A 27,665-nucleotide genomic window follows, 5' to 3' on the forward strand; every position below is an offset into this window, starting at 1 on the left:
CGCAGGCAGCAGTGGAGTGAGTGAGAGCAGGCCCCTGGCAGAAGCCGCCACCTTCTGCCCGCCTGACATCCTGCCTCAGCGCCACCTGTACTAGTCCTGCGGCTCCAGAGCGCCGTCTCTGGTTGCCTCCTAACACTGCACCTTGGGCTTACTTCAGGCTGGTTGCCGGGGTTTCTCAGGCTTTTCTGAGAAGCTGCAGAGGATCCGACGAATCATCTCTGGCCAGGCTCTTAGGATTTTAAGCAGAACTCCAGCATCGTGGCTGACCTAAGTCCAGCTGCATCAGCTCAAGGTGGCGCCGGGGCAGGCTTTGGGAGACACAAGGCCTTTCCCTAGAAGTCTGTTGCTTTTTCCCCCATTCAGGCTCATGGTTCCTCCCAGAGTCTTCCCTCCTCCAGAGTTTTCAGGTTTCTTTCAGTAGAACTGAAATAGACATGGACCTTCTTTTAGATGGGAAAATGACGTGAGCCATGTTTCATTTATAATTTATCTTATTATTAAGTTTTTTGTATATGGCACCTTGGTCCAACAAAAGGTTTTCTGCCCGGCACAGAGCTCCCCTGGGAACCCAGGCTGCTCTAGCAGTCTCTGCTTCCTCCACTTTCTTGCTCAGATTTGGTGCTTGGCCTATGTTATTCTTGCGCTGTGTTTTGGTGGTCTTGGTCGCCGCTTTCTTTTCCAGACATGAGTGTAGAACCTCCAGTTGACAATTTGGCAACAGTAAATCGAGGGACAGCTTATACTTGTGAAAGCTTGTTCACTTGCTTACTGATTTACTGAAGCCAGGAGCCTGGGTTTGAATGCCAGCTCTGCCACTTTCTAGCTCAGCAACCTCTGGGGCAAGTTACTTCACACTTCTGAGCCTCAATGGTAATGATAGCATATATTTCATCAGATAACATTGCAAGAGATTAGGTGTATAAAAACATCAACACAGTAGCTGTAGAACAGAAAGTGCTTCACAGGTCCTAGCTGGCTTCTTGGTATTCTATACCTAGTGCTGAGTTTATTACGCCCCTGGTTCACTGAGGTGCTTTCCTATCCATTTGTTTGTCGGTATCCTGAGCACCTAGTAGTGGCCAGGAGCTATGGTACACTGTTGAAAGAAATGAAAAGGGGAGATGCCTGCCCTCCAAGAGCTCACAGGGATTGTATAACCCCAGCCATGGGAGGAGGGATGGTGTCTGCAAAGTTTTCTTCAAAGTTCTGTTTGAGAAGAGGCTGGAAGGAGAAGGGCTTGTTTTCTGGGTGGATGCAAGGGAGAAGGACCTTCCTAGACAGAAAGGAGCAGTATGCAGAGGGGAGAGGAAGTGAGAAAGCACACCCTGAGCCCCCAAGGCCCTTATGGTTTCCCCGGGAACCAGGCAACAGGAGGCTGAAGGGGCTGGGAGACCCCATAGCAGAGTCTGGATGCCATTACGAGGAGTCTGGACTTGATCCTGCAGGCAACACGGAGGCTGTGGAGGGACTCGAGTCTGGGGCTGGGTTAGGCAGCTCAGCGGTGATGAGGCTGGTTCCGTGACTAAGAGTGGCTGTGGGCAGAGGTGGGGAATGGGGGAAGGGGTCCGTTCCTCCTGGCTTCTCTGTCCTCTCCCTGGCTGCTCTTCGATATTTAATCTAGAATGAAAAGGACACTCAGTGCCCCCCTCCTAGGCCAAAATGCTAAGTCACTGTGAAAACCTTTCCCTACCATCCCTCAGCTCAGGCCCCTGAGCAGAGATGAGCTCTATCTACTCAGAAAAAAACAAAGGAAGGGCTTCTTTTATTCACAGAGAGGGAATTCCCCAGGTCTGTGCAGAGGATTCAGGGGACAATTCCTAAGTGGTGAAGTGGCTGAGTTGGCAGCCCCAAGTTTGTCCCCTGCCTCTCCTTTTTCCTGGGGGTTATTCTCCGACAGGCCACCCTGTCCCCACTGCACTGCCCCTGCAACTGGTCCTTGGGCAAACCCTCCTGTCCTTGGTTTCGCAAATTCAGAAGGACTCATCTGGGTCTTAAAGGAGAGGAAATGGGCTGGAACCAAATCACACCAGTCCAGGTTTGCAGCTGTCACATCCACCCCTAAGGGCTCGACCCACTTCTTGTGTGATGGATCCGTGGTTCAGAGACTTTCCCTGGCCTCTACCACCTTCCCCTACCCCAGCTTCTGGCCCACAACCATACAAGGGCCACAACCGTTTTCTTTCTAAACGCAGGAGCTGGCCGCTCTCTGACCAGTCACGACACGGGGCAGAGGTCTGTGCTCTGCTCTGCTATGAGCCAACTCCCTCTGTCCTTGGCCACTCCAGGTAACCCCAGGAGATACCAAGCCCTCCAGGAAAAGTGCTCCTTAGCTATCCCATCACCACAACCAGTTAGCATCTCATCTCTTCCCCAGAGGGTCTTTCTCTTATATAAGGTTATTTGGTGCTACTGGGTGGCCAAGGGCTGAGGGCTGGGGTATCTTTTATTGCAGTGAGTTACCAAGATGCAGCAGACTTCCCAGGTGGCTCAGTGGTAAAGAATCCACCTGCTAAGGCAGGAGACACAGGAGATGTGGGTTTGATCCCTAGAAAAGGAAAAGGCAACCCACTCCAGTATTCTTGCCTGGTAGGCAAAGAGTCGGACACCAGTGAGTGACTAAACGACAACAAACCAAGATTCAACAACTGCTTTATAGTGGACTTACAGAAAGGCTTGTTTTGGGAGCATGCAGCCTCCTAGAAATCGCTCTCTATGACTTCCTCTGAGCAGAGATAAAGAGAGCAGCCGCAGTAGAGACATTCACCATGTTGGAGGTTAGGGCTTCCCGGATAGCTCAGCTCATAAAGAATCCACCTGCAAGGCAGGAGACCCCAGTTCGATTCCTGGGTGGGGAAGATCCACTGGAGAAGGGATAGGCTACCCACTGCAGTATTCTTGGGCTTCCCTGGTGGCTCAGGTGGTAAAGATTCTGCCTGCAGTGCGGGAGACCTGGGTTCGATCCCCAGGATGGGAAGATCCCCTGGAGAAGGGAAAGGCTACCCACCCCAGTACTGTGGCCTGGAGAATTCCTTGGGCTGTATAGTCCATGGGGTGGCAGAGAGTTGGACACGATCGAGTGACTTTCACTTACTTACTTATATTGGAGGTTGGTGACACCGGTCGCATTCCCAAAGTGCAGGGGTGCAGGCACGGCTAATGCTGGGAAATGCTGGGGTGACAGAAATGTTGTTGAAGAGGGCTGCCCCTTATTACCTGGGGTGTTTGCTCAGGGACATGAGGCAAGTCTAGCAGGAATGAGCAAGGCATGTCAGACAGACTTGGCATGCAGCTGGGGTAGGGTATTGATGGATGATACAGAAGCAGAACAACTAAAGACCCTGGCAGACCCCATGCCGAGGCATCTCGCCTGTGCCCCAGTGAGAGGTAAACACCAGTGTTAGTAAACACCAGAACAGCACTCCTGTGATGGTCAAATTTTATTTGTGGCTCTCCATAGATTGGTGCTTAGAGGTAAATATTATAAATCCTTCAATCCGCAGTGTGGACTTAGGTTCAACTGTTCCTTTTGCTGTCTCTCTAAATAACCCTTTTGGGCAGCATGGAGGAACCTCTGAACCAGTGTTAGTTGCTCAGTCGTGTCTGACTCTTTGTGACCCCATGTACTGTAGCCAGCCAGGCTCCTCTCTGCATGGAATTCTCAAGGCAAGAATACTGGAGTGGGTTGCCATTTCTTTTTCCAGGGGATCTTCCCAACCCAGGGATCAAACCCAGGTCTCCTGCATTGCAGGAGGATTCTTTACAATTTGAGCCATCCGGGTGGACTCCAGATCACAATTGCATTTCAAGTGTCTGATTCCCAGGAGTTGAAACCAGGTGAGCGACTTAAGCTTTAGTATTTGGTCTATCAGCCCAAATGGCTAAGACAGTGCACAACATAAGTACAGACAATCCGTAGCTATTTCTGCAGGGTGGGGGCAGGGCTTGGGGCAGGAGGTCTGCCATGTGATTATGTGCACATGCTGCTCTTTCCCTATTTTCTGCGTTGCTGGTCATCCTGTTGTCCCTCAAATAGATTTGATACAGGCTGATGGCTAGAGTGAGTGAGCCCACAGTGTGGGCTGAGAAGGGGAGCTGAGGGTCAGCAGATATGATGCTCATGGGGCTTATGGGAGGTGCTGAAGTTTTGTTCGTCTGAATAGGGAATCTTAGTTTGTCCTTTGGCAAAAGATCTTCAATACAAAGGCTTGCCATGTATTGCCATGTTCAGCCATGCCCAACAGGGTCAACTCGTGTGGCTGAATTCTCCGTATTAACTGTTATATGCTGTCTTAGTCATTTGGGCTGATATACCAAATACTAAAGTCTAAGGGACTTAGAAACAAGAGAAATTTATTTCTCACAGTTCTGAGGTCTCTTTAAGTCCTAGATCAGCATATCGGTAGAACCTGTGTCTGATGAGAGCCTTCTTCCTGGTACATAGATAGTGGAAGGGACGAGAAAGCTCTGTGAGGTCTCTGTCATAAGGACCCTAATCCTATTAATGAGACCTCCACCGTCATGACCTAATAACCTCGCAAAGCCTCCCCCTCCAAATGCCTTGACTTTGAAGGTCAGAATTCAACCTGTGAGTTTGGGGTGACACAGTCAGTCAGTCTATGGCATGTGCTCAGAAGGAGTAAATTCTAAGTTCAAGAACCTGCCACCAGAGGTCAAATTGCCAACATCTGTTGGATCATAGAAAAAGTAAGAGAACTCCAGGAAAACATCTGCTTCATTGACTATGCTAAAGCCTTTGACTATGTGGATCACAACAAACTGCAGAAAATTCTTAAAGAGATGAGAATACCAGACCACCTTACCTGTCTCCTGAGAAACCTGTGTGCAGGTCAAGAAGCAGCAATTAGAACCAGACATGGAACCACAGACTGGTTCAAAAATTGGAAAAGGAGTACATCTGGCTGTATATTGTAACCCTGCCTATTTAACTTCTATGCAGAGTACATCATGCAAAATGTGGGGCTGGATGAATCACAAGCCGGAATCAAGATTGCCAGGAGAAATATCAATAACCTCAGATATGCAGATGACACCACCTTAATGGCAGAAAGTGAAGAGGAACTAAAAAGCCTCTTGATGAAAGTGAAAGAGGAGAGTGAAAAAGTTGGCTTAAAGCTCAACATTCAGAAAACTAAGACCATGGCATCCGGTCCCATTACTTCATGGCAAATAGATGGGAAAAAATGGCAACAGTGACAGATTTTATTTTCTTGGGCTCCAAAATTATTGTGGATGGTGACTGCAACCACAGAATTAAAAGGCATTTGCTCCTTGGAAGAAAAATTATGACAAACCTAGGTAGTATATTAAAAAGCAGAGAAATCACTTTGCCTACAAAGGTCTGTCTAGTCAAAGCTATGGTTTTTCCAGTAGTCATGTACAGATGTGAGAATTGGACCATGAACAAGGCTGAGCACCAAAGAATGGATGATTTGAACTGTAGTGTTGGAGAAAACTCTTGAGAGTCCCTTGGACAACAAGGAGATCAAACAGATCAATCCTAAAGGAAATCAACCTTGAATATTCACTGGAAGTATTGATGCTGAAGCTGAAGCTCCAGTACTTTGATCACCTGATGTGAAGAGCTGACTCACTGGAAAAGACCCTGATGCTGGGAAAGATTGAGGGCAGGAGGAGGAGCAGGGGACGACCGAGGATGAGATGGTCGGATGGCATCGTTGATTCAGTGGACATGAGTTTGAGCAAACTCTGGGAGATAGTGAAGGACAGGAAAGACAGGTGCGTTGCAGTCCATGGGATTGCAAAGAATCAGACACAACTTAGTGACTGAACAACAACAAAACCAGAGTCTACTTCTTTTTCTTCTGTGTGTTCTGTTTGCCTCTGCTAAGTCAGCAGAAAGCCAGAACATTATTACAGTTAGTGTTCCCAGTTCCTTTCCCACTCAGTGTGACATTCTTATCCAGTCCCTTAGTAAATAAATGCTGAGGCTTCTCCATGCTGCGAACATCCCTCCACCCCTTCTTTCCATCTTCTTGCTGAGTGTTTCCTAGCTCTGTGCTTCCTCTTGGCCCATCTCACTTCCTTAAACACCACTGAAGAGCGTTGCTTATCTCGATGGAACTTGGGTAGCCCTGCAGGGGCAGGGGAACTAAGAGCAGCTGCACTTTCGTATTCTGCCACAGAGAACTGTCCTCCCCAGACTTCTGCAAGCTTGGAGATGTGTGGCCCGTGTCAGCCTGTGGTGGAATCTCTCTAAGGAGACTAGGTGACACCAGAGAAGACAGAGAATGGGTGAGTTGTGAGTTCTGGATGGTGGCTGCTACACCTGGACCTCTGGAAGGATGTGTGGCAAGAGCTAGGGGGACTGGCCCACACGGATCTTGTTGGAACACTACTCACCTGGGAGGCTCCTCTTGGAAAACAAGATGCCTGTCAACAGCACTGCTGTGCTCTTGGCCAACGTTACCTATATCACTGTGGAGATTCTCATCGGGCTCTGTGCCATAGTGGGCAATGTGCTGGTCATCTGGGTGGTCAAACTGAACCCTAGCCTGCAGACCACCACCTTCTATTTCATTGTCTCCCTAGCCCTGGCTGACATTGCTGTTGGAGTGCTGGTTATGCCTTTGGCCATTGTCATCAGCCTGGGCGTCACGATCCACTTTTATAGCTGCCTTCTCATGACCTGCTTGCTGATGATCTTCACCCACGCATCCATCATGTCCTTGCTAGCCATTGCTGTGGACCGATACCTGCGGGTCAAGCTCACAGTCAGGTAACTTGCCTAAAGAGCAGTGGTGTCGGGTGGTGATAGAAGTGCCTGGGAAATGGAGCTACAAGTCCAGACCCAAGACTTTTTAAGTGGAAACAAATCCAAATTGGCCTCTGAGCTTGAAAGTGGTTCTTTTCACCATTTGATGTGTGAAGGGTTTGTCAATGACAAGCAGAGACTTGGAAACAAGGAATGAAGGAATCCTCCAATCCCCCCCACCCCACTGATGGAGTACCTGCTCCATATCCCCTGGGGCAGAGGCTAAAGATGATAAAAACTTGATCCATCTTTAATTAGTGAAAAATTGCTCTTGGTTATTAGAAATGATAGAAACATGCTAGATGATAAGATAAGCTGAGAGGAAAAAAAGTGAGAGATAAACTGATGGTTCTGTCCTTTACAAATGTAGGCTATTTTAAAGTTATTGTAATTTTGCTTCCTCTTCCATGATGCGAAGGGGACCAAAAAGTTCTCCATTGCAGAAAGTAGTAGCAATTTTTCGTGTGACCATGTGAACAGAACAGACTGCCGAGTGAATAATCCCCACGTGTCCTGAATTACACTGGTCTCTTGTTGCTCCTCTCTTCTCTTGGGAAAAGAGCATGGTGAGGCAGCTATAGACAACTTTGCATACAAACAAGCATTAGTTCAAATCTCAGACCTTGAGGTCTGATCTTGGGCAAGTTATTTAACTTTCTGTGTCTTAGTTCTTCAGCATAGTGTTGCAATGCTCTGAATTCAGACTGTCCTTCATTCAATTTTAGTTCCACCACTTTTAGCTTCCACAAGTTGCTTGTCTGTTTCATTTTTTTCGCCCATAGAATGAGGATCATAATTGCACCTTCCTGGTAAGGTCAAGTGAGTCAACACACTTAAAGCTCTTAGAAAAATGTCAACAAAGAGTCTGTGCTCAGGAAATGGTAGCTGTCACTACTCTGATGTTCACCATCACCGACAATGAAATGGAGATTGTCATAAAATAGTCCCGGTTTGTCACGAGATTTCATTGAGAGAAAGTCTACTGAGTACACAGCCAGTACTTAATAAAATCCACTTTCTTCTTGTAGTCTGTGTAGAATGTTGTCAGGAAGAACAGGTTAAAGAGAAATGGTGGCTTCTGATTGGGTGAGTCTTTTAAGGTCCTGGAAGAACTTCAACACAACTTTTGCAGCTCCATAGACTCTAACTCAAACACCAAGTGTTTGTAAAGCATAGAGAAGCAGAGACAGACACAGGTAGAGGGGAAGTGTGGGAGAGGCAGAGTCTAAATGATGGATGTCATCATAATGGCCAAAAAAAAAAAAAAAGTGCAGAACACAGCAGGCAAACATGCTTTGAGCAGATTGTTTCTTCTCAGGTAGGTGATCCTAGGAGACTTCAGTAACTCTTACCTCCCAGGAATTGAAGAATTCTTGGGCTGGAAATGGCGCTGTGAGAGGGGCATGCAATCCCCAATTGCCGTGTTGCTGTTCTTTAGCCACTAAGTCATGTCTGACTCTTTTGCAACCCTATGGATCGTAGCCTGCCAGGCTCCTCTATCCACGGGATTCCCCAGGCAAGAATACTGTAGTGGGTTGCCATTTCCTCCTCCAGGGGATCTTCCCAACCCAGAGATGGAACCTGCATTTCCTACATGGCAGGTGAAGTCTTTACCACTGAGCCAGTAGGGAAGCACTTGGCAACATATTCCTGATGTATTGTAGATTGTACTTCTTTAGAAAAGTGCCCAGAGAACTTTGCTGGGTTTTTCTCTGCTCATCTTGTCTTCATATCCAGTAGAGTTTAGTTGAAATCACCATAGAATTCCAACAGTCCAGCTCCATCTCCCCCCCAACCCGTTAGCAATTTCTGCTGTGAACTCACTGACTCTCTTCCATGCAAACAGATACAGGAGAGTCACCACGCAAAGAAGAATATGGTTGGCTCTGGGCCTTTGCTGGCTGGTGTCATTCCTCGTGGGATTGACCCCCATGTTTGGCTGGAACATGAAACTGACAGCGCACAAAAATCTCACCTTCCTACCCTGCCAATTCCGTTCGGTCATGAGGATGGATTACATGGTCTACTTCAGTTTCTTCATTTGGATCCTCATTCCCCTGGTTGTCATGTGTGCCATCTACTTTGATATCTTCTACATCATCCGGAACCGACTCAGTCAGAACTTTTCTGGCTCCAAAGAGACAGGTGCATTTTATGGGCGGGAGTTCAAGACAGCCAAGTCTCTGTTACTGGTTCTTTTCTTGTTTGCTTTGTCCTGGCTGCCTTTGTCCATCATCAACTGCATCATCTACTTTAATGGTGAAGTGCCACCAACTGTGCTGTATTTGGGCATCCTGCTGTCCCACGCTAACTCCATGATGAACCCTATCATCTATGCTTATAAAATAAAGAAGTTCAAGGAAACCTATCTCTTGATCCTCAAAGCCTGTGTGATCTGCCAGCCCTCTAAGTCCATGGACTCAAGCATTGAGCAGACTTCTGAGTAGTTATCCATGAAAGATGGCTGTCCATCTCATTGACCTTCAGATTCGGCATCAACACTTGAGGGCCTTTCCACGTGGGATGGGGCTCTCATGTCTTTGATTCCGTCTACTGATGTGGGAAGCATTTGGCTGGCTGCCTCTAGTTGTACCTTCCCTATGTCCTCTTTCTCTAATTCATTTTTTTTTCATGTCCTTCTTTTCTGGGTATCTGACTTGAGGACAATGCTCCATTGTTACTGCTACATGTCTTCTCCTCTAACAGAAGTTATGGAATCTGAAGCATGCTTCATTGACTTACTGACAAAAGGGGACTGATGGGGCTTGACATGTACATGATGGTGACTCAGTTCTGCTTTACTGTGGAACTAAGCAGAGAACCCTGCTCTCAGCAGTTGCCTGGAAGATGATGGCATGCAAGAATTGAATTGAGTTTAACTTTCTGGATTCAGTTGTAAATGTATTGAGTGAATAAAAGATGATAACTAACTTTTTTAAAACTCTTTGATGAGGGTCAGGGTCACTTGGGGCTGGAAGATCCACCTGTCTGCTCCTGGCATCCAGCCTGCTTGCTACGTGACGCCATGTGACACCTTCTCCTATAAATTCTGTGTAGATTCTAGGATCCTCACCCCTGGCCCCAGCACACTCTGCTCCTTTTTCCTGGGCTGATCAGAGTATTTGTCAGTTTTCTGAACCATTCATCAAGAGTTAGAGAAGAAACAATTCTCTTTTAGACCTGAGTCTTCAATTATTTCCTCTAGTATTTTATTTTAATAGGGATAGTGAGATAGAGGCAAAAAGAGACCCCAGAGAGCTATTAATATTATTTGTTGAGCATGTTCTACATATTTCCCTAGTGGCTCAGACAATAAAGAGTCTGCTTGCAATTCGGGAGACTCGGGTTCGATTCCTGGGTGAGGAAGATCCCCTGGAGAAGGAAATGGCAACCTGCTCCAGTATTCTTGCCTGGAAAATCCCATGGACAGAAGAACCTGGTGGGTTACAGTCTAAGGGGTCACAAAAAGTCAGACACGACTGAGCGCCTAACACTTTCACTTGCTATGTACTATTTTACATGCATTCTCTCTTTTGGTCCTGCTAGTCTTTGAGGTACCATCCTCACTACCATCTCTATTTTGCAGAAGAAAAAACTGAGGTACAGAGAGTTTAAGTAACTTGTCCACAATCACATAATTAATTGAGCACCAGGATTTCAAGGCAGCCCTGATTTATGGGAGAACCCAACATTCTTGCTACCTATCCTTAGACATGCAGCGGGACTTGAAATTTCTACAAAGCCCAAATTCTTAAGTTAACCTTATGTACAATTATCAGAATCACGAGTACAAGCTATGGTTTGTATACTTGAGGACTGCTTTTTTTTTGTTTGTTTGTTTTTTGTTATTTTTGCCTTAGTTGCTGTTTCTTGTTGGGACACCAGACAGGAATAGCATGCTAGTCATGTCATTTGGGGGCTTCCCTGGTGGCTCAGAGGTTAGAGCATCTGCCTGCAATGTGGGAGACCCAGGTTCGATCCCTGGGTCAGGAAGATCCCCTGGAGAAGGAAATGGCAACCCACTCCAGTATTCTTGCCTGGAGAATCCCATGGACAGAGGAGTTTGTTAGGCTACAGTCCACGGAGTAGCAAAGAGTTGGACACGACTGAATGACTTCACTTTCACACGTCATTTGGGGCATTGTGTGTGGCCCTGGAATTTGGAGGTGGCATCTCTGATTAGGCAGTCCAAATTTGCAGCTGTGGACTCTTAGTCCCAAGTCAATACAGTACATATATTAACATGATGAGAACAGCAAGCTGGGGATTTCAGTTAAACCACATCAGAGAGGATAAGTGTACTGAAAATGTGCTTCTTATTAATTCTCAACTAGTCCTGAGAGATTATCCTGACCCTAATCTTAGGCCAGAGCCTGAGAACCATATTTATCTTGTTAACATTTCACTTCAGGGAAATGTTCTTGCATCTCCTTTTGTCAGTCCAAGCAGAATCAGCACTATCTGGGATGTTTAAAATTTGCATGTTCTTTTCTACTAATGCCAAACCCAGTTGGTCACCCCACCCACTCACTTCCTGGTACCATTCACACTCGTATGTTAGAGGAAGAAGACTGGAATGCCCATCCCCATTCCTGAGGGTCCCTGGATATAGAAGGAGACTTTGTTCCTGACAAGCTCCCCAACAAACATTTTGGGGGATCTTTTTTGTTTCAAAAAACCAAGTCTCTGCCACCTCCAATTTTTTCTTAATGGTATCCCTTTGTTTGATTTCAGCCTTTTCCTCCTGAATTAATTTTTATGGTTTAGTGAAAATGCTCCTCCAGGATGAGGCCCTGGGTTTACTCGGGGGTGATGGGTGTTCCTGGCACACTGGTCTGCCAACAACTCACCTTTGCCCAATTTGAGACTTGAGGGACGTGCTGGTTAGCTCTCAGACTCTAACCCAGTTGCTGTAGCAATATTTGACCTATGCCTTTTTTGGAAGACTTGATTTAAAGGAACTGTTTCTCTCAAAAGAAGGCAGCAGTCTGTCTTGAGTCATTTGGTATCATCAGACAAGCTGCAGTTCCTGAGTTTCAGAAAAACTTTTATTTCCCTTTTTCCTCCTCCCCTCCTTCTCTCTCTTCCTTTATGATATTCACTGCTTAGCAAACCCACTGAAGGCTTGTAGGAAGTCATATCTTGGGTGTCAGTGAGAATCTCTTGAGCTCAGGGGCTCTACCAGCCCAGAAGAGGCCTTTTAGTGACATATCTTTGGGCGTGAACTCAAAAAAGATGAAGCAAGACTCACTGGTGAGGAGTTAGCCTAGAGGTAGTGAGAACTACCCTGGTTTCAGGTTTAAAGATTAACGTCACAGGAGTTTCTCTGTCTCCTGGCTTCTCCCTTCAGCTAAACATTGTCAAAGGTGGCTGTTAGGCTTTCATTTTAAAGGAATAAGGTAAAGAGACCACCCAGACAAAATCAAAGTTTGCCTCCCCCTTCTTCTCCACACAGATTCACTGGACCAAAAGTAGATGCTGAGTAGCTGTCTTATTTACCCGATTTTTTAATTTTTATTAACTGTAGAAATAAGTGAAGGCCAACAAAATGAGAACAAATGAAGTCTATTTATTCTGAGCTTTCTAGAGAGGCGAAGTCAGCCACAAAGATTTAGTCACTAGGCCGTGTCTGACTCTTTGTGACCCCATGAACAAGAATGCTAGAGTGGGTAGCTATTCCCTTTTCCAGGGAATCTTCCCAACCCAGGGATCAAATCCAGGTCCCCTGCATTGCAGGCAGATCCCTTAGCATCTGAGCCACCAGGAAACCACTGCCTGTTGCTCTCTGACAGAGTTTGAAAGGCTGGAGAAGAGCGGGATGGTTTTATAGTGGAAGAAAGAAGGCTTCAGGTGTACCCTGACTGGAGACCGTTGGTCTGGGGAGACTGCAGCAGGCTGACTAAAAGTGGGGCATTCTGCGTGGTGAGTTAGGGGGCATACTTCACTTTCTCTAGTTGGTCTTTAGTTGGAAGCAGGACAAATATTAGGGATGCTGTCAGTTATTCATCTAGCCCTGACCATGTGGGGCCAATTGTTACAAGGATTATTGTTTGGCTTTCTGGATTGTTACTTGAAATAATGGTCTGACTTCCGATCCGTCTGGTTTATATTGGGCTGGCTTCCTGGGCCAGTTACTATAGATAAGGGGCTGGTTTCCTGGGCTGGTTGTGGGCCAGATTCTATTTTTATATATGGTTTGGCCATGGTCCACTTGGGCCTTCTGTTTCTTAGAACTAATGCACATTTTCTACAGAAACTCTGCCCTTAGTTACTATAATGGGTATGATGGGAATGAGAAAAGTCGGTTGCATCTTGCCCCGGCCACTCAGTGGACATGGCATATGTAAAGTCTCTTTGTAGTCTCTGAAGTGCTGTACAGTCTTGCAGTCTTGTTACTACTGGGGAAGCATAATCAAGTGATGGACAGGAGTTTTTTCTTTCAGATTTAGCATTAGCTCATGGTGGCTATAGTAGCTGTATGAATTTAAACTTAGCCTTATTTAAGCCTCAGTTTTTCTTATTTTTAAAGTGAGGCTAGTAATATCTGTGTCAATGCTTTGCTTGTTTTCTTGCTTTTTACTTTTTTTTTTGCTTTTTCCTTTTCATTATGAAAAATTTCAAACACACTAGAATAACAAAGGCTTGTATAACTATTATCTTGCTTTAATAATGATTGGCTCACAGTCAACCTTGTTTCATTAATGGCCCCTCCCCACTTGACCTGATTATTTTGAAATTTTGGACATCAAATTATTTCATCTGTCAGCATCTTGGTTTGTATTTTTAAAAGTTATTTTTAAAATGTAGCTTCTTCTTATTACCCATTTACTATCTTATTGACATATCAAATAGAGTGAAAATCAATTCTCTCCCTAAGAGGGAGCAATAGAACTAATTATACCAAATAATAGTCAGAATGCTAAAAGATGCACCTGTTTATTCTCTGAACTCTGAGCCTGTCATTTGCTTTAGAATGTTACTTTTTCATGTTTTGGGTATTTTCCTGATATCTCTGCACAATCTTCTTTGGTTAGCACTTTCTTTGGTTTCACGGTACAAGCTCTGAGCAATTCTGAGTGTTTTACATGTGGTTTTCTCAGAGATAAGGGCCTACTTTTAAAAAAACCCACAATATCAATATTAATTATTGACTGTGATTTAATGAAACACCCCCAAACTTAGAGGCTTAACATGATAATTCTTTATTATCTCTTGTGGTTTTGATGGGTCAGGAATTCAGGACCATCTTGGTTGGGCAGGTCATGCTTGAGGTCTCTCACAAAGTTGCTGGGTCTGCATTCATCTGGAGGTTTGATGGTACTGGAGGATTTACTTTCAAGGTGGGTCGTCCATGTCTAGCAAGCTGGTTCCTTTCCTCATGGCCTTTCCACAGTTCCACTTGAGAGTCCCCACAACGTGGCAGCTGACTTCTGAAAGAAAGAAAGAAAGTGGTGCAACCTCTGAGGTGGAAGTTGCACATCTTTTATGATCTAGCCTTGGAAGCCATATGCCATCACTTCTGCCATATTTTACTGATCACTTGGGCCAGCCCTGATTCAAGCCTGGAGGGAATTACACAGTGGCACGTGCATCAGGAGCCATCTTAGAGGCTGGCTATGACAATGTCATTATCACATCTGGAAAAAAAAGTGTAACAGTGTTTCCTTTTCTTTTATTCTCACTTCTAAAAAACTTATTTTTTAATTGGAGGAAAATTGCTTTACAATGTTGTGTTGGTTTCTGCCATACAGCAATGAAAATCAGCCATAATTATACATATATCACCTTCTTCCTGAGCTTCCCATCCCTCTCCCCACCCCACCTCTCTAGGTCATCACAGACAGCAGGCTGGGCCCCCTGTGTTATATACCAGCTTCTCACCAGACATCTGTTTCACACATGGCAGTGTGTGTATGTTGATGCTACTTTCACCATTCATCCCACTCTTTCCTTCCCCCACTGTGTCCACAACAATAATTTCTTAATATCACCATCTATCCAGTCACTGTCCAACCTTTCTCAATTGTTGGCTTCTGTCAGGATCCAAAATCCAGAATTTTCTTGTATTACTAAGTTCCATATATTATAATTTATTAGTATGTTTCTCTTGCATACATGCTCAATTGCTTCAGTCATGTCTGACTCTTTGCTATCATATGGACTGTAGCCCACCAGGCTCCTCTGTCCATGGGATTCTCCAGGCAAGAATACTGGAGTGGGCTGCTGCGCCCTCCTCCAGAGAGTATGTCTCTCGAGCCCCTTTGAATTTATAGAGTGCTGCTACATTTTGTCCCACTGGCAGTTTAATTATTGACCTCACAAAGGTTTCTTGAGGAATAAATGAGGCAATATAAGCAAAACCCCTCCCATGATGCAGGCCTGCTGCTGGCCCAATGCTGACTTGGTGTGAATAGAGAAAGGCTCTCCTTGCTCAGGAGAGGACATTATTGAAAACCTGGACAATCACCACATCCAACCCTTGATGAGAAGTGCTAGCTCTGGGTATGATACATAAGCATTCAGCTTAAATTCACCTGAGGGTGGTTCCATAATTCAAACTTTAAAAATCAGTAGCCAGACCATATGGGTCCCACATGCAATCAGGGCAAGAATCTATCGCACGGACAGCCTTGATGTGTCCCAAGAAGGCTTTGAAGATGTCTGCAGGCTACAGCCTGGCTATTGATGCCCCAGAACCCACACTTTCACCTGCTCACATGCTCCGGTTGCCAGCATGTCAGCTTCAGGCTCTACCCTCTAGCCACATTCCCTGGATGAGGCTGCAGTGTTCTCCTGGAAGGCAGGATAGCTATGAGTCTCCTTATTGGTCTTCCTTTCAGCTAAATAGGAATTGGGCTTCCAAGAGTGGTGAACAAGACAAGAGGCCTGACCTTGGATGGTACCTGGACCACTCTGCAGGACCGGGCACAGGTGCATAGACGAAGGTGTATCAGTGATGGTTTGGAGTCATGTGCCCTTCTGAGTGTGCCTTGTCTGCCAGAGTGGATGTATCCAGGAGGGACAGCTCCTCTGTGTTTTGGGCTCTACCAGGAAGCCCAGAATTTTGTCTGTAAGTAAGTTTATGTCTGCAAATGGCTTCCCTCTGCTGAAGTGCCTTTGTGCAGTGCACAACAGGGATACCTGTACATGACAGCACTTCTTGGATTAACTGGTTGGTCCTTCTTTTCCCTGGTCTCTCCAAACAGAATAAAAGCATCTTCAACTCAAAGATATCTGTTTCCTTTAAACAGATCCAGGATTCCTAAGGCCCCTGGGTCCATCTGGTCATCCCAGTTGAAGATTCACTTCTTTCCAGTCATGAGGCTCTTCATTCTGCTCTCTTTGACTGTCTTTTCAGGTAAGAAATGGGGAAGGATCATCTCCAGGCCTCCAAGCTTCCCAGAGGTGGTGCATCCTAACCCTAAACTTAGTGCTTTTCCTTTCCTGCCTGGAGTTCCTGCTTATTAGTGCAAGCCACCGAAGGAGCTGGATGGGAAAACAAAAGGTGGTAAAATAATAAATCTTGTCCAAATTAGTCCTTGTTCTTCAATCTGATAAAAGGGTGGTGGGGAATTTGAAGCCCTCAGCTAAAATGAGGGCCCTGTATTCTCAGTGTAAGTTCCCCTTCCCTTTCCCCTCCTTCCTTTGAAAGCATTTGTGCTGATAAATGAGGACTGGACTTCCCACTTTCTGCACACACCTGACCCCAAAGATGAGAAGGTCAGAGGACCAGGCTGGCCCCAGCTCTGCCCTCCTCCAGGCTTGTGATCTCTGAAGTTACTGCACCTCTCTCTGGGTCAGCATCCAGGCTGGTAAACTGATTATCACATGATCTTTCTCATGGGGTCCATATGAGAACAAAATATCATAGCCTGTCAAGTGACATCAAGACACGAGACTGCTTTGTGGGCTGGTCACACCCACTGCAGGCTACTCTGGAGGCAGCACTGAGGGGCCCCAATGTGCATCTGGAAGGCTAAGGGAGGGCTGGGCTCTCTTAGCCATCTCATTTCCTTGGTCAAACACTTCCCCAGCCACCGTCAAGCTGGATGAGGCCTGCATGACTTCCTTTTTAAGCAACATTTTGAGATGACAGAGGTCCCCTCTCTGGTCAGGCACAGAGGAAACGTGAAGTTCTTAGCCCCTGAGGACAGAACAGAACCAGATGCCTCTGTCTTCAGTACTGTACAGCCAGCAGAAGCCTCAAAACTGCCTTACTTTTTCTTTTTCTACATTAAAAAAAATTTTTATTGAAGCATAGTTGATTTGGGGCTTCCCTGGCGGCTCAGCAGTAAAGAATCTGCCTGCAATGCAGGAGCTGCAGGTTCGATCCCTGGGTCGGGAAGATCCCCTGGAGGAGGGCATGGCAACCCACTCCAGTATTCTTGCCTGGAGAATCTCATGGACAGAGGAGCCTGGCGGGCTACAGTCCATGGGGTCGCAAAGAGCTGGACACAACTGAGAAACTAAGTGAACACACACACACACACACACATATATTCCTTTTCAGATTCTTTTTCATTATAGGTTATTACAAGATACTGAATATATAATTCCTTGTGCTATACAATAGGTCTTTGTTGTTTAGCTGTTTATATACAGTAGTGTGTATCTGTTAGTCCCAAACTCCTGATTTTTTCCCCTTTGGTAACTGTAGTGTTTCCTATGTCTATGAGCTTGTTTCTGTCTCAAACCTCCTTACTTTCCTTTCAAGGGTGCCAAGGTGAAGTGGGGCAGCAAGGGGTGAGCTAGGGGCGGAGAATTTACTAACAGTAAGCCTCAGGCTCTTCAACCCTCCCCCCAAGCAACATGAGCGGCCTCCTAAAGTCTTTCAGAGGGGCTTACATATTTTCCCTGCTCTTAGAGCAGGGAAAAATTCTTCTCCAGGTTTGCTGTGTTGGTTTGCTAGGCCTCCTGTAACAAACCCAGACTGTGTGGCTTCAACAACAGACGCTTGTTTCCTAACAGTGATGGAGGCTAGAAGTCCAAGATCAAGGTGTCAGCAGGTTTGGTTTCTCCTGAGATCTCTCTCCTTGGCTTGCAGAGGACCACCTTCTCACTGTCCTCATGGTCATCCCTCTGTTGTCTGTGTCCTGATCTTCTTTTCTATTAGGACACCAGTCAGATTGGATTGGGGCCTATTCTAATGACCCTACTTTAACTTCATTACCTCTTTAAAGGTTCTAAACCCAAACACAGTCACATTCTAAAGTACCGAGTGGGGCTTCCATGGTGGATCAGTGGTTAAGAATCCACCCACCAATACAGGAGACACGGGTTCAGACCCTTATCTGGGAAGGTCCCAAATGCTGTGAAGCAACGAAGCCCGTGGGCCACAACTATTGACCTGTGCTCTAGAGCCTGGGAGCTGAAACCACTGAAGCCTGCGTGCCCCAGAGCCCGTGCTCCACGACAAGAGATGCCGCCGCAGTGAGAAGCCCGAGTACTGCAACTAGAGAGGAGCCCCCGCTCGCTGCAGCTAGAGAAAGTCCACATGCAACAACAAAGACCCAGCACAGCCAAGAATAAATAAATAAGATTTTTTAAAAAAGCACTGGGTGGTTACCACATCAACATATAAATTTTAGGGGAACACTGTTCAACCTCTATCGGTTAGTTGCCAACCCCAAAACAGGCAAAAATCTGCCTCCAATGCTTTCACTAATTTTCCTCCAGGGTACAGGGGCCAAGATGTGTTTAAAAGAACGATGGTGTTTGTCTGTGTGTGTTTTCACAGATGCCATGGTCATGGATGAGAAGGTCAAGGAAAGCTTTGTGCTGGACACAGCTTCCGCCATCTGCAACTACAGCACCCACTATAAGGACCACCCCAAGTACTGGTGCCGAGGCTATTTCCGGGACTACTGCAACATCATTGCCTTCACACCCAACAGCACTGACCGCGTGGCCCTGAGGGACACAGGAAACCAGCTCATTGTCACTGTGTCTTGCCTGACCAAGGAGGATACTGGCTGGTACTGGTGTGGTGTCCAGCGTGACTTTGCCAGAGATGACATGGACTTTACAGAGCTGGTTGTGACCGATGACAGAAGAGCCATCACCAACAGTTTCTGGTCCGGGCAAGGTAAGGAACCTGTTGTGGGTCTAGCTGGGGGTGACTCACGGCAGTTGGTGGGAGCTGGTGAGGTAAATACTCATTGAGCACCAACTCGGTTCTCTGGGTTAACCTGGTCCCTCCATCCATCCAGAGCTGGTGGCTGCTGATGGTGCTAATGATTAACTGGGAGTTTGGGGGAAGAGGAGGGTGCCTGGGCCCCAGGGTGCTCTTAAGAACCTCTCTCCCCTCACAGCCATCTGATTTGGGCGGCTCACTGGTGTGAGAGCTTTGCCTTATGAACTAGAATCTTGAATATTCACTTCTTGAGAAGTGGCTGAGGCTGTAAATAGTGGTCTAGGCACCTGGATGGGCTTCCTGGGTGGCACTAGTGGTAAAGAGCCCGCCTGCCAATGCAGGAGACGTAACAACTGCAGCTTTGATCCCTGGGTCTGGAAGATCCCCTGGAGAAGGGAATGGCAATCCACTCCAGTATTCTTGCCTGGAGGATCCCATGGACAGAGGAGCCGGGTGGGCTCCTCAAAGAGTTGGACATGACTGAAGCGACTTAGCAAGCACACAGGCACCCAGGCAAGCACCCTCAAAAATTGCCCACTTAAATAATTTTATAACATACAGAGATAAATATGGTCCAAGAGGTCAATGCTTTCTTTTAAGGGGTACAGTTTGCTCCTGGAAGCAGCTGGAAGGGCATGGGTGGAGCAGCCTGGAGGGGCGAGTCTGTCTAAGCCAGTATGTTGCTCCTTTGGGCCAGGCAGAAGGAATAGGGGCTCCATTTGCTCCCCAAAGTCCTTCTGTCCAATGTTGAAGACCTCCCTTTATACCAGAAAACCTCTCTCAGGCACATTGCTCTACCTTTTTTTCCTGCCTTCCTCCACCGCCCCCGCCCCCGGCCCTGTGACTTCTCCTTGTTTCCATTTCTAGAAGGGATGTCTTGGGCTTGCTGGTGGCTCAGTGGATAAGAATCTGCCTGCCAATGCAGGAGACACGGGTTCAATCCCTGGTCTAGGAAGATCCTACAAACTGTGGACCTGGAACTGCAGCTACTTAAGCCCACGAACCCTGACACCAGTGTTCTGCAACAAGAGAAGCCACCGCAATGAGAGGCCTATGCACCTCACATAAGAGTAGCCCCCACTCGCCGCAATTAGAGAAAAGCCCTCACAGCAATGAAGACCCAGCACAGCCAAAAATAAATAAATAGATAAAAATTAGAAGGGAAATCTTTCTCTAGCTTCATCAGAGGACAATGCCAGTAGGAAAACATAGCAAAGGGCATAAGGGAGGCTTGGGGAAGCCTCCTCCTGATACTGGAGAGCCTTGTTCACGTTTGACCAGTCAGTAATTTCTTCAGCACTCATCTTACCGAAAGTGTGACATCCTTCGCAGCAACCATATTTCTACTTTGTGTGGCTCTGCTTTTACTTAAGTGTGTAGTCTGTCCTGAGTTTTAGGCTCAGGATGAGAGAAGTCCCACCTAAATGAGCTCCTCAGTTTAAATGAAACACAGACACACACCCCATCCCCTGATGTTCTCATGGGGGCAAGGCGGGTGACCGTGGCGGCCCCTCTCTTACTGGTTTTGATAGGTGTCAGAAACACAATGTGACAATTATGTTACCTACTGATCAGTTTCTTAAGGACAGGACTGGCCCTCTGGTGCCTCTGACGGTCCCCTCCCATAGCTGTCAGCCTCTCTAACCAAGGGCCATGTTTAGTCAACAGAACATTTGTGCACATCTGGAAAAGGCGCCCTTCCTCCCAGTGCATGGAACTCAGTGGCAGGGTATATGGTTTGGCAAACAGTGTATGGGCTGGATTTCAGCCCTTGCTTGTTCCATCCGCCTTCTGCCTTGTGTGGGCTTTCCTGATAGCTCAGTTGGTAAAGAATCTGCCTGCAATGCAAGAGACCCCGGTTCGATTCCTGGGTTGGAAAGATCCGCTGGAGAAGGGATAGGCTACCCACTCCAGTATTCTTGGGCTTCCCTGGTGGCTCAGCTGTAAAAGAATCCACTTGCAATGTGGGAGACTTGGGTTCGATCCCGGGGTTGGGAAGATCTCCTGGAGAAGTGAACAGCTATCCACTCCAGTATTCTGGCCTGGAGAATTCCATGGATTGTATAGTCCATGGGGTTGCAAAGAGTCAGGTGAACTTAACCCAGTATTCACCCAGGGCACTCACTCTCTGGAGACTGAGAGAAGGATGGGCAGGGGTGCAGGGATGCAGAAGGCAACGGAAGGGCCTGAGGTTGGGCCTTATTTGACTCTCAACAAATCCTTTCTGACACAGACCTTTTGGGCAACAAGAACAGAAGCTGCAGGGCTTCCAAGGTTGTCCACAAGGCAGATCACTCCAGGTGAGCAACTTTAGGGGACAAGTGGGCTTCGGGTGGGCAGTAACAACGCAACACGGCAGTGGGTTTGCACCCTCTGCTTTCCAGCTATGTATTGTTTCTCCTCTTGAACTATCCATCTTCAGTGTGACTGTTTGCTTTCTTTCTTATTTTTATTTTTTTTGTTTGCTTTCTTTCAAAAGAAAACAGTTTAGGACTCTTGATTGCAAGCAGCAAAAATGCCCTCTGGCTATTTTGATTAAAGAGGAGATTTCATCATAAGGAGAAAGCAGTGTCTGATGAAATGCAGGGGCAGAGATGTGGCCGCCCTCAGAAATGGGGAGCATCATCAGGATTTCTCTCTCTGTCTTCAATCTGCTTTACTTTTGTGTTTGCTTCTTCTTTCTCCCCACTGCCCTCTTATATTTCACTTTTTTTTTCTTCCCTGGGAGAAGATAATCCACTTGAAGCTGCTGAGTTTATTTTCCCCCTGTTCCCCCAGTCTAAGACCGCATCCTCCCACTTCCAGTCCCACGTTAGTCTCCGAGGAGGGGGCTGGGCCTGGCTTGGTGTCAGACAGCCACCCCAGGTCCCATCATGCGTGATCATGTGTGATCTGGAGGTGATGGGTGCTCTAAAAGAATCTGGTTTCCAGGGGCTGCTGGAACTGGGTGGGGGCAGGGGCTGGGAGAGGGGATGGGTCCCAGGAAAGGGGATCCTGAGCAGAGAACTTAAATGTGGTTTCTTCCAAGAGATACAGATGCTGTCTGTGATTCCTTCCAGGATGTCCATTCTCATCATTTGCATACTGATCACGGGCTTAGGGCTCATCTCCATATTCAGTCGTTTGTCCACAAGGAGGAGAAACCAAAGAAACAGAAGGGGTAGGTGAAGTTTGGGGCAGGGGTGGTGGAAATTGGGGAAAATGAAAGGGGTCAAGGAACAGTTCTCAAATGGGTGAATGTGACCCTCCTCCTATTGCCTGGACCCCTGGATTCCTGTGCAGCCTGCCCACGGGCTGAGGGCAAATCTGCTTCATGGTCACAAAGGCACCCTGAGAGGTGGCAGGGAGCACTGTGGAGGCATGTGCGGGCCAGGGAGGAGGGGGCTGAGACACTGGGGAGCTTCTGGGCACCTGGGCAAGCAGGCATAGAGAGGTGTCCTTGAGAAGAAGGGCTGGGAGTGGTTGGGAGTGGAAAAGGACAAGCCCAAGGGCCTCAGGCCTGGCCTTGAACCACAGGAGGAGCGGCCCTTAAGCTCTGTGCCTCCTTCTTCCCTTGGACGGTTGCAGGTAAAGGCCTAACGAGAAACCAGAAAACCAGCCAAACTTCTGTGAGCCCCACACCGCTGGTAAGTTCCCTCCTCGACTCTTCTATCTTGGGTTCCGTACCCACTGCTCCCTGATCTGTACGGCTCCCTGTTCCTAAATGTAGGAACTGTGTTCAGAAGAGGGTGTGTAGATACGTCCATCTTTCCCATGGGGCCACTTCAGAGAAGCCAGAATCCCCAAGGCCACCATGTGGGGAATCGGCTAACCTCTCAAGTGGACACAGGGCACAGACAGCATCAGACACAAGCACTGCTAGTTGGCTAATAGGTTTTTGTTTGTTTTTGTGCTCAGAAGCCACAGAAATACCTTGGGCAATGGAGAGACTGTGGGCATAACTATAAAACAGACTCCAACCTCCTCTGGGTATGGAAATGTAGAAAACAACATTTTAGAGAATGAGGGAACACAAACGAACCAGAAACATCTGTTAATGAAACACAAGAGTCTACAGCCAGGCCAGTCTGAAACCCAAGGTTTGGTGATAATTTGGCTCCGGGGCCAGAGCAGAAGCCCTAAGAACTCAAAGCAGTGGCTCCCATGGCATTCCTGGATTTTGCCGTCTAAGAGCTGTGGAGGTGTGGGGTGCAGACAAAGAAACATCTTGCTTGGTTTTCCCAAGACCACACCCTTTGGGGGGGCTTCCCAGGGGTCTCAGACAGTAAAGAATCGACCTGCAAGGCAGAAGACCTGGATTGGGAAGATCCCCTGGAGAAGGAAATGGCTCCCCACTCCAGTATTCTTCCTGGAGAATCCCATGGGCGGAGGAGCCTGGGGCTACAGTACAGTTCAGTTCAGTTGCTCTGCTGAGTCCGACTCTTTGCGACCCCATGGACTACAGCACACCAGGCCTCCCTGTCCATCACCAACTCCCAGAATTTACTCAAACTCAGGTCCATTGAGTCAGTGATGCCATCCAACCATCTCATCCTCTGTTGTCCCCTTCTCCTCCCACCTTCAATCTTTCCCAGCATCAGGATCTTTTCCAATGAGTCAGTTCTTCGCATCAGGTGGCCAAAGTATTGGAGTTGGGCTACAGTCCATGGGGTCGAAAAGAGTTGGATATAACCGAGTGACTAAGCACACAACACTCCCTGTGGGACACAATTGGAGCCTAGGTTTTTGCCAAAACCATCTTCACTTCTTTAAGGCATGACCTAGGGCAACTTATTGCCTGTTTACTCCCGTATAAGTTGAGGACCCCATACTCCCCAGGATTTTTTATTCATTCACTCATTCATTCATTCAACAAACAATGACCATACCAGATTCTGGAATACACAGCTGAGTCAAAGAAATAGCATGTGTCTTCATGGAGCTTATAATGTAGAATGGGAGGTAGGCAAACCATCTCAGACACATGCTCACACACACAGATCTGAAATTGTCAACTATAAGTACTCTAAAGGAGAGATGCATGGTGCTGTGAAAGTTGAGGCAACGGCACCCAACCCTAAATCTTATCCAGCAGGGCACTGTACAGCCTGGTTTAGCCGCAGCCAGCTTCCCACACTCAGGCAATGGGAACATGCAGCCTGAATCAGGGTCCCTTCTGGGCTCTGAAGGAGGTCAGCTGCATTCGTGTCACCAGAGCTTGGTGAGAGGTGAACGCAGGCCCCATGCACCAAGCTTTGCTGCTAACTGGTTGATAACCTTTAAATCATGACATCTGATTTTCTCTCTGAAAACAAACTTTGGTGTTGGGCCCCTGTGAAGCCCTTATGACAGAGTTTGCCATTTTTGCTGCAGAAACACCCAGCAGAGGTAGGCAATAAATCTCAATTCAATTCTCCTTTTCTATTTCTAACAAAGTAGACAACTCTTTGAAGTCCCTTCCACGTGTCCTGACTCCAAAGGCAATGGCTCATACTGAACAGATGGGGCTGAAGATTTCTTTTATTAAGCTCATAAATAAAATGATGCTACAATAGAATCACCATGACAGCTGGCCCACGACTTGGGGATGGATTCTGATCTCAGGTGTTCTGAAGGCCCCTCAACCTCGCCAACGATCATTTGCAGATAGGGAAGAACAGAGGCAGTCAGAGGGTTGCTTGGCCACTCCTGAGCAAGGCCACAGTCAGATAACATCTCAAGATCTTAGTTCTCACGCAATCAGCTAGTCAAAAGTGAAGAAGAGGGCCAAATCTCGATCAGGGGGCCAGGAGATCACTTCTGCTGTATTCCTTAGCCAATAAATTTCTGACCCAGTGTTGAATGAACTTCAAGGTGTGACTAACTTCTCTCAGGATATCACTGGGAAAGTATTTCTAGAAAAGTTTGTTTTAAAGTATAATATTCCAGTTTACTTCTGAATTAGTATTCCATGCTGTTCTACCCAAAGAAGGGGGGAGAGGCTACATCAGAGGTTCTCAGAGTCTCTTGGCTCAAAAACTGGGAAACTGCCACCAGTTTGGGAAACTACGGGAAACTGCCACCAGGCTGAATGGACACTGCCTCTCATCAGTAAGAAACCAAAGTGTGATAAGTTAAGAGAAATATTGATTCACATCAGGAAACAAATCGAGATGAGGGCATCAGTAGTTGTGGGTGCAAGCGAGGTGATACTGTCACGAATGCCAGGATTCCCTACCCTCTTAGCTTCCACACACTCTCCCCCTAAAGTGTGTCTCCTGCATTTCAGACCCTGGAATCTCCCACACTGCTTCTGCTGCCCTCATAAAAGCCCTGCTCTTCCAGTCCCTCCTGAGAGGGTTTTGGCCAGTCTCCATGCTCAGGAGACTCAGTGGCGTGAGTCTGGGCAGGCCTGGGATAGGGGGGGTCTATACACATCTGCACGTTTAGGTCCAGGCTCTCACAGAGTCTTTTAGGAACACAGTTCCTTCAGCCCTAAGCTCTCTCTGCATAGCTAGGGAACCCAAAGCTACTCAACAATCAGGCTGATGGGAAGAGCAGGGAGGGGGACCCCACTCCTACCATCCTCTGTATGCCCACTCAGCCAGACCCCTTGCTTCCCCAGTCCCAGATCAAACATCAAAAGTGCTGTGTTTTCCCTCAGCCACTAAACAATCCTAATCCTTCTCCTGTGGCCATGAGTTGAATTTGTACAAAGAAGCCACTAGCCCACCTGTTTTGCAAACAGCAATCCCTCCTTGGCTGGGTGGTTTAGGACATTCTGCTACACAAGGCAAGAGAGCAGACATCCACGACAGATGAAGACATCCATAGACATCTTGGAAGATGCACACTTACTTATCTGGAAACCTATTTCTTTTGGGAATCCTGTAGGATTTGGTTCTGGTTCCACGGTTGGGTCCACAGCCTGTTTTCTTCCCTTACGTACCAAAGACTTATTGAATCTGCAGCCAATTATTTACTCATTTCATCTTTCAGTAAGGCTAGTTGTGTGCCACTTTTCATGATAGGGACACAAAAAAATCAAGACTTTGTAAATGGAGGGTTGTGCTGTTAAAAATAGGAAGTTTCAATAAAACAGGGAAGAGGAATTAATCTGATGTTTCATGTATTGGGTGGCCATAGGACGATGGTTATACATCTTCTTGCAAGCTGTTCATAAGGTACTGGCCCTGAACTGGAAAGCTGATGTGTTTCTAACTTCAGGGTTGGTAGAATTGTTTGAAGTCTGCTCAGAGTTTCAGCTGAAACGAGTCCTCCCCTACCAACACATCCCACAGCCGGCGCGGGGGACAAGGGCATTCCTGGCGCTCTGCTGCCCTCGTGCGGCCGACTGCGCTGTGGCACTGCTATCTCTTCCCAGGACTATTTCCCTAAACCGGCTCTACACAGAGGGAGCCCTTCCTTTATCAACTCTCTCTTCCTCTGTCTTCCCCTCAAAATCCAGCTGTCAGGAGCAGCTTTCCATCTCGAATAGATCATCTAACTTGACCTTTCCAGTTTCTTTGCCACTGTATGGGTTCTGGGACAGCTTGCGGTGGAGGCCAGATGCAAAGAATTTGAAGTCAGAGGACTTAAATTTTGTTCTGCCGCTTACTAGCAGGGAGACACTGGGTAAATTATCTCATCTCTTTGAACTTTAATTTTCTTTCCTTGCTTCTCAAAAATATTACTTAATATATTTTTAAGAGAGGTTTGTGGGTAAAGCTTTCCTCCCCGTGGACTGAGCTCCGTTGGTGGGCACTCCTTAATGAGGGACGCCCAGGCAGAGGCTGAGTGATCTGTCTAATGAGTGAGTCTGGGGGTAGGAACCAGAAGTGACTGCTCTGCCCTTCCCCTTCCTTTTTTTAATCCCTTGGGTGCAGATTTCAAGAGCACACGCTATCTTTCGCAACTCCTGGGGACAGCTGAGCTGCCGTTTGCTTGTGGGGAGGGGCAGGGACTTGCCTTAGTGCATGGAGTTCCGGGTTCTGCAGCTACGGGTTAATGCTTATATTTTCCTATGTTTGTAATAAAGATGCTGCTTTGATCTCTATCTGCCGAATCCTCTTACTTCTCACTTGGTCTAGAATTCAGGTGGGGAATGGGAACACTAGGTATCAGGCTCCCTGAAAATCCTCAACAAGGTAAATGAAGGGCTTCAAAAGTTACAAAAAAGGGTTTTTAAAGGAAAACATACTTCCTCCCATCTCTGCCCCTCACTCCCTCAGTTATCAGGTTCCCCTCCCCAGAAAATAGCAATTACTAAAACCATTAATGATGTTTCTTCCAGAGAGAGACTAAACATACGTAAATACACGTATGAACTCAGTATTCGTGTGTAACTGTGAGCTCAGGCAAGTTGTTTGACCTCCTTGTGCCTCCATTTCTGTACCAAAAATGAGAATAATAACTGCTGCAACCTCTTGGTGTTTTGTGGGGATTCCATGAACACATGCCAAGCACTCAGAATAGTGTTTGAGTATAACAAGCCTCACTTAGTTTTAGTCTATTTGATGAATGCTGCAATTCAAATGACATAGGTGACTTCCACAGGTTTAAGTAGGACACAGTCTTTGAAATAGAATTTAAAATGTTGTTGGCTGTTGCCAAAATGTCTTTCATAGTAGTTGTATCAACTCACTCTCCCACGAGTAGTATATATGTGTTTTAGTTCCCCACAATCTTGTCCAGTTTGTTAGCAAACTTTTTGAATTTTGTGGATCTTACTGATGGAACTTATTATCTAATTATAGTTCTAATTATGATTGATCTTAAATA

General features: G+C 46.8%; 1 protein-coding gene and 1 long non-coding RNA gene across 5 annotated transcripts; one reads left to right on the forward strand and one right to left on the reverse strand.

Annotated features, from left to right (window-relative positions):
• Positions 1-6,005: 6,005 nt before the first annotated feature.
• On the forward strand, positions 6,006-24,468 carry ADORA3 (adenosine A3 receptor). 4 transcript variants are annotated; one of them, XM_043877874.1, is made up of 7 exons: positions 6,006-6,757; positions 16,045-16,151; positions 18,531-18,878; positions 21,160-21,226; positions 21,986-22,086; positions 22,494-22,552; positions 24,345-24,468. In XM_043877874.1, the coding sequence occupies exons 1-7, from the start codon at positions 6,408-6,410 to the stop codon at positions 24,354-24,356; spliced, it is 1,044 nt and encodes a 347-aa protein (XP_043733809.1). In that variant the 5' UTR covers positions 6,006-6,407; the 3' UTR covers positions 24,357-24,468. The 4 variants fall into 4 exon arrangements, with proteins under 4 accessions (XP_043733809.1, XP_043733810.1, XP_043733808.1 ...); XM_043877875.1 differs by lacking the exon at positions 22,494-22,552 and having other exon boundaries at positions 24,342-24,468; XM_043877873.1 differs by lacking the exons at positions 16,045-16,151; positions 18,531-18,878; positions 21,160-21,226; ... (1 more) ...; positions 22,494-22,552; positions 24,345-24,468 and adding an exon at positions 8,640-9,724 and having other exon boundaries at positions 6,042-6,273; positions 6,571-6,757.
• On the reverse strand, positions 13,986-25,902 carry LOC122677674. Its single transcript, XR_006335887.1, has 3 exons — positions 25,743-25,902; positions 25,618-25,668; positions 13,986-14,223 (listed from the first exon to the last, which is right to left on the reverse strand). It is a non-coding gene; the product is annotated as an uncharacterized LOC122677674 (long non-coding RNA).
• Positions 25,903-27,665: the final 1,763 nt, after the last annotated feature.

Source organism: Cervus elaphus, chromosome 20 (assembly GCF_910594005.1).
Source record: "Cervus elaphus chromosome 20, mCerEla1.1, whole genome shotgun sequence".
Taxonomy (NCBI): Eukaryota; Metazoa; Chordata; class Mammalia; order Artiodactyla; family Cervidae; genus Cervus; species Cervus elaphus.